At 26.8% G+C, this 14585-nt stretch overlaps 2 protein-coding genes across 6 annotated transcripts; both read left to right on the top strand.

Moving 5' to 3' along the window:
• Nucleotides 1-3142: 3142 nt before the first annotated feature.
• Nucleotides 3143-6342, top strand: LOC114173029 (WAT1-related protein At5g40210-like). Of its 2 annotated transcripts, XM_028057223.1 has the most exons (7): nt 3143-3364; nt 3459-3524; nt 4417-4530; nt 4926-5148; nt 5221-5379; nt 5846-5997; nt 6086-6342. In XM_028057223.1, exons 1-7 carry the CDS (start codon nt 3150-3152, stop codon nt 6222-6224), a joined length of 1068 nt encoding a protein of 355 aa, XP_027913024.1. In that variant the 5' UTR covers nt 3143-3149; the 3' UTR covers nt 6225-6342. The 2 variants fall into 2 exon arrangements, with proteins under 2 accessions (XP_027913024.1, XP_027913023.1); XM_028057222.1 differs by having other exon boundaries at nt 4926-5379.
• A 2384-nt stretch (nt 6343-8726) lies between these two features.
• On the top strand, nt 8727-14109 carry LOC114173143 (WAT1-related protein At5g40240-like). 4 transcript variants are annotated; one of them, XM_028057383.1, is made up of 7 exons: nt 8727-8850; nt 8955-9020; nt 9416-9516; nt 12692-12917; nt 13182-13340; nt 13444-13595; nt 13680-14109. In XM_028057383.1, exons 1-7 carry the CDS (start codon nt 8782-8784, stop codon nt 13849-13851), a joined length of 945 nt encoding a protein of 314 aa, XP_027913184.1. In that variant the 5' UTR covers nt 8727-8781; the 3' UTR covers nt 13852-14109. The 4 variants fall into 4 exon arrangements, with proteins under 4 accessions (XP_027913184.1, XP_027913182.1, XP_027913186.1 ...); XM_028057385.1 differs by having other exon boundaries at nt 8773-8872; nt 9403-9516; XM_028057384.1 differs by having other exon boundaries at nt 8833-8850; nt 9403-9516; nt 13680-14108.
• The last annotated feature ends 476 nt before the right edge of the window (nt 14110-14585 follow it).

Genomic DNA, 14585 nt, shown 5'->3' with positions numbered 1-14585 from the left:
GAAATACTTTAAAAAATCTTATTACAAAAGACATTTTTTTAGAGCGAGAAGAAACAAAACACAATATACCTCAAATTTATGTCAATGAAATCAAGAATTTGATAAAAATATTCTATATAATCAACTTAATTTAATAGAATTGGAACAAAATGAATTTTGCATGCTTTCGATGATTTTTATTTTTTTGGAATTCGCAGAAATTAAAGAGGTTAGATTTACACTTTTCTCATATAAAAGGGTATATTTAGTAATAAAAAAAATAAAAAAATCATGGGGATATGAACATAGAAATTTCAGGTAGTGTACAGCAAAAGCCCTAACCTGTCTGCTCATTAGATCTGGTCAATTAAATTAATTGATTGTTCAAACTCAGTGCTGTTCTTTTAAAATATCTGTATTTATTGTTATCCATTTCTTGCTGCACCACCCAAATTTCAACCTTCTTCTCCATATTTTTCTTTATTCCGTAATGTTCAATTTGATATATAATTTTTTATAATTTTAAATTGTACATTCCAAATTTAACCGAAAAAGATGCATTTTAGATTGTATAATTTGAAATAAAAATATATTTGAGATGGTATAACTTAAAATATAAATTTTGTATGTCAGATTTTTTTTTTGGAATATAAAAACTGTATATTTTGGAATACAAAATAAAATATGCATTCCAATATTAAATAAAATCTACATTATGAACTATATATTCCGAAAAAAAAAAATTGTGGAGTGCAGGAAGAAATGTATGGCAGGTACAGGAAGAAACTGTCTTTATTGTTTGGTAAACTAGCCCATAAAAAATGTGATGACAACCTGGGCTGCAACCCAGGCCCGTATTATTAAAATGACCTACAATAGTAGCCTTTAATGGAAAGGAAAAAGAAAAAAACTAAGCACTCAAGAATTATTTAACAATAATTAAATCAAACAATTATAGTCTTTTGGTAGAAACGGTATAGTTATGTAAAAGATAGAATAGTTTTATTAAAAGATGACATTACGAGATAGATTTGTATTACTTTTAACAAAACAAAAAATAGCGACGTTGAGTTTATGGATATTTTGTTTATATAGTGTTTAATTTGGGCAAATTCTTCTTGCACAACGATATTTTCTTCTGCACCCCATGTTTTCTTCTTGCACCGCACAGCATTAGTGAAAGGTCTTTAATATCCTTTATTAAAAAATATTAAAAATCCTAATTTCCCACTTCTCATCTCTTTTCACACCTGCGTTCTTCACCATGCACCTCAATTTCTCCATTTCCTCTATAGCATAAGAAAATAACCCAACATTTTGCAACTTCATCATTTTGCAACTTGGGGCACTTAATGTTGAAGATATATAAAAGGAAGGGTGGCCAAGAGGCAATGGGTAATATGTGATTTGTGGAAACTTAATGTCACCTTCCACCATCTTCAAAGTATCAGCAATTGTTAGCCTCAATTTTACATTACGGATTATAGAATTTGAAATATAAATTAACATTACGAATTATATAATCTGAAATATAATTTATATTTTGATTATTTTTTTAAAATTTATATTGTGAATTGTATAATTAAGAATATAAATCTGTAATATGAATTGTACAATTTAGAATGTAAATTTACATTGTAGATTTGTACGATCTCAAATGTAATTTATATTTTGTATTTTTTTTCAAATTTGTATTACGAATTATACAATTCAAAATATAAATTTGTACTATATATTGTAAAATTTGGAATGTAATTATTGTATTTTGAATTATCTTCCAAATTTATATTATACAGTATATAATCCAAAATATAAATTTACTTTATAGATAGTGTAATTCAAAATATTTACGATTTATACAATAAAAATATTTTAAATGTGAAACTGCACGAAGAAGGTATCTTAACTTCATGTAAAATGGCTAATGTCTATCATTTCAATTAGTGATGTATGCATATATCAACAAACAATAAATAAGTGCAAAATAAACCGAAAGTTAACTCCTTCGATTTAAAACCAAACTATTTGAAAACAAATTGATTTAAGTTCTCAATATTATTTTAAATAGACACATTTAATTAATTCCAATATTATCAAGAAGTATAATATTTTAGATTTCAATATCCATAGAACTTTTCATCGAACAATGTCTTACTCTTTAAGAAATCTACTCCCGAGGAAGATAATGACTTGAGCTTGCTAAAAAAATCCTCTATATGGTGCTTCCTATAAGTCAAACCTAACAAACCAATACACTCTTATGAACTTACACTAATAGAAAATCATATTTTCAAATATTTCCTAATATAACCATGCATGCAATAATCCTAACATTCTATGATAACAAAAAGAAAAAGCATAACCCAAAAAATCAAAGAGATAAGAAAATTTATCTTAATTAAAATTCTCTTTGACCGAGTTGTGTTTACCGAAAAAAAGTCTATTATAAAAGATTTAGGTTATACAAAAGTACTGATTTTATAAAAATAAAAAATAAAAAATTAATTTTTATATATAACGTTTTTAACTTAAAAATATATTTGTAACAGAACCCTATCTATTTTTACTCCTAATAACAATTTCTTAACGCTAGAAGGTGTAAATAAATTTCAATTCCTTTCAATTTAATCGCACTAATATTTTTACGTTTTCCTAATCAGTCAACTTGTATATTTTATCTCTTAACAATGAATATATATTTTTTTATCATAACAAATGTAATATCTCAAATATAGACAAAAAAAAAGTAATACATACTATTTTTGAATATTCTGAATTATATGACAATTGATTAAATTTAGAGGATACAGTAGAAGTAACAGAACTGAGACACGCGTTAAGAGATTCTTGAACTAAAGTGAAAAAAGTATTTATGATATATTAAAATAAAAACCAACCATGCATTAAAACCTAAAAAATCATTTAATTTAAAACAAAATACATTTTCTACACTAAGCATAAAGATTTTTTATTTAATTTTTGATTATCGGTATGATGTTAGCGTCAAATAATTGCACCCCTTCCTCTTATTAATGGAAGCGTGGAGGAAAGAAATTGAATTTAAAATGTGAAAGCATAAAAAATGTATTGTGAAAGTAATAAAAGCAGTTACGTGTACGCGAAAAATGCAGAGAAAAAAGAGTATAAATGTAAGTAAAGCAGAAGAGTATATGAGAAGTGAAGAAGGATTGAGAGAGAGAGAGAGAATGGTGGGTGTAGGATTAGGTGTGACAGCAGCAATGATTGGAACTCAGTTCTTGGAAGTGGGTCTCAACACTCTAATCAAACAAGCAAACACCAACGGAATGAGTAATTTTGTCTTCATTGTGTATTCTAACTTCTTCGCTCTCTTCGTCCTCGCCCCAACAACCTTCTTCTACCACAGGTTTGCTTCAACTCAAAAATGCTAACTTTCTTTTTACACTGTGTTTCAGTATTTCTTGTATTCAGTTTTCATGGCTCTGCAAAATTTTTCACAGGAAGAGAGCTCCTCCTACAATCCCAAGATCAATTCTCTGTAAAATGTTTGCCATTAGCTGCCTCAGGTATCAACATATCCAAAGCACTCAAATATTCATATTTAACTAATATATATATAAAATTGACATTAGAGTAGGCTGAATCGGAAATTTGATAACATTGGAAAATAAATTATTATGAAATTAAAATGAATTAATTATATTTTTTATCTTTAATTTTTCAAAATCGAAATTAATTTATTTTTGAAACTTCGATCAATTTAGTCTACCAACTTTAAAAGTATATGGTTTTATTTCTCTTAACCAAATTTTGTTTAATTTATTTGACATTTCAAATATGTTTTATACTGAGTTGTTTATACTATTTAATATGTTTCCGTTTTAATATTAACTAAAAAATATGTTTAAAACATCAAATAAATATAACAAAATACGATTAAAAGGACTAAATCAATATATTGTTAAAAATGAAGACTAACTTGTTTAAAAATTTAAAAAATGAATTAACTCTAATTTTCAGCAAAAGTTAAACATATAAAATATATTTAATTCATTAAAATTATACCGAAATCCTTAGATTAAAAATAAGTAAGATAAAACATCAACAATCTTATTTCTTTTTGAAATTTTAGGTAGGGAATAGTTCATGAATATTTTCTGTATCTTCACTCTAAAAACCTCCCACAAATATATTGAATGACAATAAATTATTATTGAATGACAATATATTTACTTAAAATGATTTTTTTAACATTCAACTTATTTAATTTTCAATCAAACTACTTTTTTTTATATATATAAAAGTTAAAAAAAAATTGGTAAACTACGCTGATGTAAACTTTTATTAGGTCAATATTTTAGATGAAACTTCAATTCTAATTAATAGATAGAAGAACTATTTAGTTGAAAAGTTATTTTGTTTGGTTATTTGGAAGATGACCTTCAGGTAACTATGCAGCACTGTAGTGCAGACGTTGATGTACACCGGAATCTCATACAGCTCTCCCACACTATGTTCTGCTATGGTTGACCTTGTTCCTGCTTTTACCTTCATCTTTGCCCTTTTTTCAAGGTTCTTTCCTCTTCCCCTAATCAATATCATTTCTTCTATTAATTAGTTGACTTTCAAAATTAAAATAAATTTATTCTTTTATAAGAAGTAACACTTTTATATTATGAAAGATTAATTTTAGTATTAATTGGAATACATTTTCTAAACAAAGTTTTTTATTTTATTTTTAGGTTAATTAAAAATCATATATATTAACTGTAATTTTTAAAATAATGATTTAACAATTAAATTTTGATAATTTTATTTTATAATTAAAATTTGATATGACATTTTTTAAGTAATTTTTTATTTTTTTAATTTTAAAATTACCATCTGATATTTTAAGAAAAAGTTATAAAAATATTATTGTTTATATGATATTTCATGATTATAATTAAACTTTCTTGATCCTTCAGGATGGAAAATCTGAATCTAAAACAGCATAGCTGCCAGGCAAAAGTTATGGGCACAGTGGTCTCCATTGCAGGGGCATTCATAGTGACTCTATATAAAGGAACGCCATTGAATTTCAGTTTGTTGAGAAATGGAACTTACCTTTCAACGCAATCAGATTGGATCATTGGTGGTTTTCTTCTTGCAATTTCTAGTCTCTGCATTTCAGTTTTGCTTATTGTTCAGGTAATTAAACAATCCATTCTGAACATCAACACACCAGTTTTTTCATATTTTAATGTTTTTCCAACACTGCAGACTTCGGCTGTGAAGGAATATCCTGAAGAGTTAGTGATAACAACCACTTGTTGCAGCATGGTGGTCATCTTATCTGCCATAGTTGCTCTGTTTGCAGAGGGAAATCCAAAAGCTTGGATATTCACATCTCACAAAGAGTTCATAGCTGTATTTTATTCGGTAAATATAACCCTTGTATAACCACATTATATTACATTTAGGTTAAATATGTTTTTTGGTGAAAATTGAAATTAGTTTTTTTTTTTTAATTTTAGTTTTAGTATTCTAATTTTAGGAATACATGAATTTAATTCTTTTAACCCAATTTTGTTAAGTTTATTTGACATTTAAAACACGTTTTAGGATAATATTTGAATTGATATTGAAATGAAGACGTGACAAACGATATACATAACTTAAATAATATCATAAAATGAATTTGAAATTTCAAAAATTTAACAAAATTTGATTAAAAGAACAAAATCTATACATATCTAAAAATGAAACATTAAATTGGTCAAATATTTCGAAAATAAACTAATTTAAATTTTAATTAAAATTTGAGGGAAGAAAACATGTTTAACCTTTATTTGTATCGTATTATACTAATGTTACATTGTTTTTCTGTGATGATATGTATTTGTAGGCAATATTTGTGGTATCAATGAGGAGTGTTGTGTGCACATGGGGATGTCGAAAGAAGGGACCAGTTTACGTAGCAATGTTTAACCCTTTGGGAATGGTGATTGCACTTGGCATGGGGGTAATATTTCTGGGAGAGAGTCTTTATCTTGGAAGGTAAATGCATGTAATTAAGGATGCAAATTTTGTGAAAAACGATTTTTGCTGAAATGTGTTATAACATTGGGTGTAATTTTTGGTGCAGTGTGATTGGAGCTGCTACGATAGGTATTGGATTTTATTTGGTGATGTGGGCACATGCTGAAGACAGTAATGTGGCAGAGGAGAATACTGTGACTTCCTCTGCAGCTCCTCTATTGTCTACCAAAAGCATCGATGTATAGATAGATATTCTTTATAGGTCTTGATTGAACTGTTAAGAGAATAACATTTAAGTCTGATTTAGTTATTTATTGTAAATATTTTTTGAAAGTTTGAATATGTATAAAAATTTTTTAGATCTTTCGACAATCGATTACTAGATAGATATAACATCAATAAGACATACATATAAAAGATTGATATTATTGTTAAATTAAAATCTTAAGACAATAAATTTATATATTCATCTTATATAATACTCAATTTTTTCATTTTTACTTAATATGAGACTTATACTAGCACTTAAATTTTTAATAAAATCTGATTTAACCAACAAACCTGAAGAGTTTTTAAAAGCTTGGTTCAATTTATTTAATTTTTAACCATTTAAGACAGTGGACCTTGATCCTGGAATATTTTGAAACAATTTTTCTTAGCTCTGTTTCTAACGTAGGTGATGTTACCACAATCATTCACAGGTCTAGGCTATAGATTCTCTCTGAGACAGACCAAATTTCAAATTGTTACTGAGAAGTGAAAGACAAAAATTAGAAATATACAACCCTGCGTAATGTTGGGAATAGTCCAAGTGTGAGTAAAAGTCTCATATTAGATAGAAAAGATAAAGTTAAACACTATATAAAAACAAAGATCCATAAAAACATTACCTTAAGATTTTGGTATAAAAGTGGTGTCTAAAATCTTATATGTGTAAGACTAATATCATATAACCATATAAAATCACAATCTCTCAATATCCATAACCATATCTATGACCATAAGCCCATATAATAATGAAATATATATATCCTGTCACATAAGATGTTTACATTGGATGCTCTTGATCAGTATTAGTTCTTTCATTTATGATACGAAGAATGGTAATAATGTTGATCGTACAATGTCGTTAAATGGACATGCAACTAACGATAGAGACATATCTATTCACGAGAACCACTGAATTTTTCCTTCAGCAGTAAATTATAAACCTAAATTAAATATTCGAACGGTTGGAAGTCTAATGTTGATAGAAGATAGATGATTTAAAAACATATAAACTAAAATATAAATCTTATCTTACAAATAAATTTAAAAAATTGAATTAAATTTAAAATATATTTTTTAGTATGATATCATAATCATAATTAAAATTTATTTTATCGAAATTATTTGATATTTGTTTAATCTATTGGATCTATCGTTATAAGAATTTTTAAGAGTATATAAGGATAAAATTTTAAATTTTAAATCCTTTTAAAAATAGAAAATGTTAAGGATCATTCACTAGGATAAAGGTAAAGAAATTTTATAGTAGTTAAAGAAATCTTAAAATCTCGTTGCGGGACAAATATATTGAAAGAGAATCTGTATGCATTACCTTATCTACAAATTCAATTAAAATTACTTTTAAACATGTTCTTTGGGAAGTAGTTCCCTCTTAATAGTAAAAACCTTTCTTATAAATAGTACAAACCTTTCTCGTACACAAATACGGACGAAAGAACTATTTCACCGACAGATTTGATTTGAATCCGTACGTAATATCCATAATTTCTTTATACTTGAATCACAAAATTTCATTACACAAAAGTAATATTTTTCAAAATTATTACATTACTTAATATATCGTTTGATATATTATTTAATTAACTCAATCGGTTTATTAAAATTATTACAATACTTAATAAATTTCTAATTATTAAGCGTCACACTACTTTAAAAAGAATTTCACCATATTCTAACAATTAATAATGCCACTTAAATAAATATCATGAATAATATGTATCATAAAAAAAAGTTTTAATTAGAACCGTCGCATGTTTGGAAAAAAAAATCTTCAAACAGTTATTTAAAGAAAAATTAATAACTTATTTTGACAAAAAATAAAAATGAAAGGAATTTCGTTCCTTTCTTTTAATGTTTTAGTAGGTAGTATTTGAAAAAACATGCCGTCCGCATTCCAAAGTCGCGTGTTGATAATCTACATGGACGTAGAACACGCAAAGCAACAGAACAAACATTGAAGAGAGAGAGAGAGAGAGAGAGAGAGAGAGAGAGAGAGAGAGAGAAGAGAGAGAGAGAGAGAGAGAAGAGAAAAAAAAAAAAAAAAAAAAGAGAGAGAGAGAAGAGAGAGAGAGAGAGAGAGAGAGAGAGAGAGAGAGAGAGAGAGAGAGAGAGAGAGAGAGAGAGAGAGAGAGAGAGAGAGAGAGAGAGAGAGAGAGAGAGAGAGAGAGAGAGAGAGAGAGAGAGAGAGAGAGAGAGAGAGAGAGAGAGAGAGAGAGAGAGAGAGAGAGAGAGAGAGAGAGAGAGAGAGAGAGAGAGAGAGAGAGAGAGAGGAGAGAGAGAGAGAGAGAGAGAGAGAGAGAGAGAGAGAGAGAGAGAGAGAGAGAGAGAGAGAGAGAGAGAGAGAGAGAGAGAGAGAGAGAGAGAGAGAGAGAGAGAGAGAGAGAGAGAGAGAGAGAGAGAGAGAGAGAGAGAGAGAGAGAGAGAGAGAGAGAGAGAGAGAGAGAGAGAGAGAGAGAGAGAGAGAGAGAGAGAGAGAGAGAGAGAGAGAGAGAGAGAGAGAGAGAGAGCGAAATTATGCAGGGCGCAGAGGTAACAACAGTGATGGTTGTTTCCCTGTTTTTGACTGTGGGTTTGAACACTCTGGTAAAAGCAAACCTCTCGAAAGGCATGAGCAATTACGTTTTCGTTGCTTATTCCCACCTCTTCGGATTCTCTCTCCTGCTAATCGCAACCACCTTTCATTACAGAAACAGATCTCCCACACCGCTCAACAACTTCATTCTCTTCAGAATTTTTCTCGTTGGCTTCCTCAGGTACACTAAACGCTTTGTTCTGTTTGCTTCTAAATTTGCTCTGTAAATTTTTTTATCAGCAGAAAAATGTTTATACATAAAAGGCCAAAGTTGCATCAGACAAAAGAACAAAACAGATAGCATAAGAATCATTAAGATCTGCATCTATCACTCTCAGCGTTTGTGTACAGTTTTCAGAACTGTTGCGTTTCGTGTGCTGAAATTCCTATTTTATTGTTTTGTTTATGATTTTCTTTGTGAAAAATTATTTCATGTCTTTCTCCTTAAGATGAACCATTTGGTTCTCCATCTAGCTAGCGTTATATATTCCATTTTTTCTGCTTGCTGTTACAGTCCTTGTTAAGTGTATTTGAATCCTTTATTGATTTTGTTCTTGTCTTAGCGTTTCCATTCAGACGCTTTCTTATGCTGGACTTGGACATAGCTCTCCCACTCTCACCTCAGCCATGGAAGATCTTCTTCCAGCTTTTACTTTCATAATCGCTGTTGTTTTCAGGTCTGTTTCCGATTCTTTTATGTTACAATGCGTCTTTTAATCTTGTAGATGTTTTCCTGTTATTCCTCTAAAAGAAAAAAGTAAATATAATAAATATTGAGATATGTAATAAAACAAAGTTATGATCATTTTACGAAAATTTAAATTCTAATAATTTTATTTAAACTTTGTTGTTAGATATTTGTTATTACATAATATAATTAAGCACTTGGTGATTAATGTTATTATGTAATTAATATTTAAATACAATTAATGATTTTAAATTTATAAAATAAAAATAAATAAATTATTTACGTATTAATTGCAAGATAATGTTGACAAAAATAATTTATAAATATTACTTTAAATAAAGTTATAACATAATTAAAGTTTTTATACACTTTCTTCTTGTTATAACAACAAAACAAATATCAATATTCATTACACTGAATTGAGTGTTTATCTAAGAAGAAACAAATAGTAGATATGAGTTTTATCTTTAACTAATACGATATATATATTATTTATTTAGAGTGGGTTTGTAAAGTTTTTAAAACAAAACTTTAAGAGTAAAATAGGAGAGAAAATGACTTAGTAAAATAAAATTAGAGACGAGACATAGAAATTTAATGGAGAATAAAGATGATAAATGACCTTGTACTTGTTAATATTGTTTGAATCCATTTTAATTTTTACTGAACATTTTGATATTACCTCTGTATATGAAAATGAACATATTTAATATTTAAGATTTTAAATTGATTATGTACATAAGATAAGTATATACATATTTACAAGTTCTTATTAATTATCTTACTGTTTTAATATATTTTTTATCTCTCAATTTTTAATGAAAATTAAAATTAATTTTTTTTTAATTTTGGCTTAATTTAGTCCATAACTTTAAAACTATGTAAATTTAATCATTTTAATCATATTAAAATCATATTTTGTTAAATTTATTTAACGTTTAAAATGCATTTTATAATAATTTTTTGAAATATAAAAAATAATTTAATAAAATTTAGGTAATAGGATTAAATCCATACATTTTAAAAGTCAGGGACTAAATTTGACTAAAATTTTAAAACTAATTCTAAATTTTAATAAAAATGGAGGGACAAGAACATATTTAGCTCTATATTTTTTATTCTATTACTTATCTTGTTTTAAATTATTAAAATAAAGTAATTTATAAAATTTACATCAGCTTTTGTTTTAATTTTTAATTTTATAACTTACTTGTAAGATATACATTTAATATTTTTATTTATTTTTAATTAATTTATCTTCATCTTATAGTTATTTTATAGTGTTATGTTAAACATTACCTACAATATTTTGACTTAGTTACTGTTGCGTCAATTACAGTATCTTAAAATTACTTCGAAGGAAAGTTACTATTACATTTCACTAATTTCAAGAGAAAAAAAAAGGATTTCCTACAAGATTGGGAGAGTGGCCGTTCATTTGTTTGATTTGAATGGATCCGACCATGAAATGGACAGATCGATAAGGTACGACTACTAGTTGTTCTTTGATAAGAATTGAAGATTTGTTTTGATATTATACTATTTGACCATTTATCACATACATGTTTTCTTTTATATTAACCGGAAACCGGAAAACCGGTAAATGTATTTGAAACGTGAAATTAATTTTTAAAAAGATTAATTTAAATAATTAAATCCACATATTTTTAAAAAATAAATAATTAAATTAGTTCAAAATTTAAAAAAAAAAACAAATTTATTAATTTTAATTACTAAGATTAGTAAGTTATTTTATCTACTCATTGTCATAAAATCAGTTTACTAAGAAATTACGATAAGATACTTCAAATCTCGACTAAAATAAACTCTAATTTCATAATAAAATATTCATCTTCATAAAAATCGAATAATATAGATTTCTTGTCAATTATATTGATAAGATTTCTAAATAATATAATAAAACATTAAATTTCGTATATAATCTTAAATTATTATTTATTATAATAATAATCAATTTTTTCTTTATTTTTTCTTTTCCTCTTATCTAACCATAATAAATTTATCTCTGTTTTTCAGTTAATAGTCTTATATTATTTTAATTTAATTTGACTTTATTTATATCGTCTTTTATTTTGTAGCTTTAATAGTTATCCCTCCTTACCTTTTTCTTACAAGAGACAAGTTTGAATTTTGATTATACCCATTTTTTTCATATAAAATTTATATTCATTTGTGTTTTTGATTCATATTGATATAAAACTCGTGTTTTATTTTAAGTCTTTGTCTGCTAATTGGTATATGCCTAACTATTTATTAAATAATATTTTTTATAAAAATTAATAATGAAAACATAATATTATCAATAATATAATGTGAAAGAAAAATAATATTTTCTTCTTTATAAAGTTAAATAACAATAACAAAATTATAATTATACAAATTTTAAAATATAGCACAAAATAAAATAAAATTGTAATTCATAATTTTTTAATAAAATAAAATGGATATTTTGTAGGACCTTTAAACTTCAAATGAGGCAACATATGTTTATCACAAGTGAACGACTTTTATAAGGGATGGGAGTAGTTTGGTCCTCCAACTAGATTTACCATTTTTAAATTTTTTTTTATAGTAGAATCAAGGTTAACTCAAACTATCTTGCTATTATAGTAAAAAGTAAAATAAAAGGTTACATATTATTTCTTTCTTAGTAAAAATTAGAATTAATCTTCTTTTCAAAATTTTATTTATTTAATTTTTAATTTTAGATCAAAATTTTATTTATTTAATTTTTAATTTTAGAGACACATAAATTTAATTCTTTTAATCAAATTTTTTCAACATTTTAAACATGTTTTATAATAATATGTAAATTATTTATATTTTTTTTTTACATTTCGTTTTAATATTAACTTAAAAGTTACCTTGAATCATGTTCTAAAATACAAATAAAATTAATAAATATGATTAAAATAATTAAATTTAGACATTTTTAAAATTGAGATTAAATTATTTTTTCCACAAAATAGAAAAGAATTGCAAAATCTCGAAAAAAGTCGTAAACCAGTGGAAATGTTTAAAACAAGGTAAAATCACATAACTAAAGTTGTTAGAAGATCAATTTACTTCCCCCAAATGGTGAATCACAAGTTTGGATTTTCTGTATGAAGTAATTAAAGTTTGGAGCTCTTGTGAGGATGTAGGATGGAGAAGCTGGACCTAAACCTAAGAAGCTGCCAAGCAAAAACCATGGGGACTGTGGTCTCAATTGCAGGGGCATTAATAATAACTTTGTACAAAGGTTTTGCTGTGACAAGTAGTGTCATGCCAAACAATTTATTTCTCCCATCTCAACAATCACAATGGCTACTTGGAGGATTTTTCCTAGCAACTTCTACCTTTTGTGGTTCACTCTCACTTGTTATACAGGTAAAATTGGGTGGTTCATTTCATTTTTATGAAAATCAATTTATATTAGTTAACATTCTTTTTGTTAATTACTTTACCGATTAATATTTACACTAATATTCTTTTTTATTTAAACACTATCAACAAATCTTCATAACTATATTTTTCTTTTATTAATAAAGACGGAACAAAGATGTTTCTAATTCTTCTAATTCACTCAAATATATTTTTCTTTCTGCTGTGTCCCTTTGTCCCCACATAACAAAAATGAGTCTTTTGATGCAGACATGGACAATTAAGGACTACCCAGAGGAGTTAATGCTAATAACCATTGCTACTAGTTTCTCTGTAATCCTATCTTTCGTAGTTGCTTTCGTTGCAGAGGAAAATCCCAAGGCATGGATACTTAAGCCTGATTCGGAATTGGTGTGCATATTGTATTCAGTAAGTTTGGTTCTATAGTAGAACCAATTATTTTATGCAGACCAATAATTTTGCATAATTAGGACCTTATTTTACTGGTGTAGTTATTTAGTGATTTTTGTAGGCCATTCTAGTGCTTTCTACACGAAGTGTGGTGTATGCATGGGCATGTCGAAAGAAGGGACCTGTATATGTTGCTATGTTCAGTCCTTTAGGAATTGTGATTGCACTTGCTATGGGGATTGTGTTCTTGGGAGACACTCTATATCTTGGAAGGTATGTTTGTGCATGAATGTAGGTTGAAATAATGTTAGATTTTTCGTAATTAATAAAGTTGTTGGATTTTGATTCAATATGCAGTGTTATAGGAGCTGCTACAATAGCTGTTGGGTTTTATGCTGTGATATGGGGTCAGGCTCAAGAGGAAAATATTTGTGAGAAACATGGAACCTGTAGCATTATCTCTTCATCTTCATCTTGTTCTGAAACCACCCTCTTGCTGAATAAAAGCAAAGACACAATGGTAGCATAGAAGACTTTTAATTAACCTATGATGGAGACAAACATTATGAGATGGTTGAAGTGAAGACCTATATCATAAATGTTTTCCTTCTATTTCAAGAAGAACTATAGCAACATGTAAGTCATTCATTTGCACACACCATGTTACTTCTTGCAGAAAATATCTATGACAAATAATAAGTTGTAGTGTATACTTAATTTCTACTTTATTCTTATATTTGTCTCGTATGATTGACCATGTAATTAAAATAACTACATATAATTTGTGTCTTCAAATTTAAATTCTACTTTTAACGTTTGTATTAAATACCTCAACAACTTTAATATTCCTTTCATTCCTTAATATAATATAATTTTTAATAAACAATGAAAACATAATTCAAAAAATTATTATACTAGTAAATTTGGTAATATTATTTTAAAAACTCAACAATATTAATTAAAGTAATTACTTCTCTTGTAAATTTCTTACATTAAAAACTAGACTAGCTATGATTGTTGGTGATAAAATCTTGAGTACAAGTAGACATAATATGTATGATTTTGTCCCATATTAATTCCTAGGTCAAGTAGTTATAGGGTTATATCAATTTTATGTGTTATATGTGGGTTGTGGGATTATTTAGTTGAACAGTTAAAATTGAAAAATAGAATTAGAATTAAATTAAGAGAGTTATGATTATATAATATTTTGTATCGTTATACAAATTTATAATTTAGTTAATAAAATTTCATTTCAACACT

Source organism: Vigna unguiculata, chromosome 2 (genome assembly GCF_004118075.2).
Source record: "Vigna unguiculata cultivar IT97K-499-35 chromosome 2, ASM411807v1, whole genome shotgun sequence".
Classification (NCBI taxonomy): Eukaryota; Viridiplantae; Streptophyta; class Magnoliopsida; order Fabales; family Fabaceae; genus Vigna; species Vigna unguiculata.
Note: the sequence above shows the minus strand (reverse complement) of the source record. Positions and strands in the feature narration are given on the sequence as shown.

Excerpts from the sequence above, each read along its gene's own strand:
- LOC114173029 (XM_028057222.1), top strand. The coding sequence starts at position 3,150 with ATGAGAAGTGAAGAAGGATTGAGAGAGAGAGAGAGAATGGTGGGTGTA. Across the intron at positions 3,365-3,458 it reads ACAACCTTCTTCTACCACAG|GAAGAGAGCTCCTCCTACAA; the intron begins GTTTGCTTCAAC and ends AATTTTTCACAG. Across the intron at positions 3,525-4,416 it reads TTTGCCATTAGCTGCCTCAG|CACTGTAGTGCAGACGTTGA; the intron begins GTATCAACATAT and ends GTAACTATGCAG.
- LOC114173143 (XM_028057381.1), top strand. The coding sequence starts at position 8,782 with ATGCAGGGCGCAGAGGTAACAACAGTGATGGTTGTTTCCCTGTTTTTG. Across the intron at positions 12,918-13,181 it reads CACTCTCACTTGTTATACAG|ACATGGACAATTAAGGACTA; the intron begins GTAAAATTGGGT and ends CTTTTGATGCAG. Across the intron at positions 13,341-13,443 it reads TGGTGTGCATATTGTATTCA|GCCATTCTAGTGCTTTCTAC; the intron begins GTAAGTTTGGTT and ends TGATTTTTGTAG.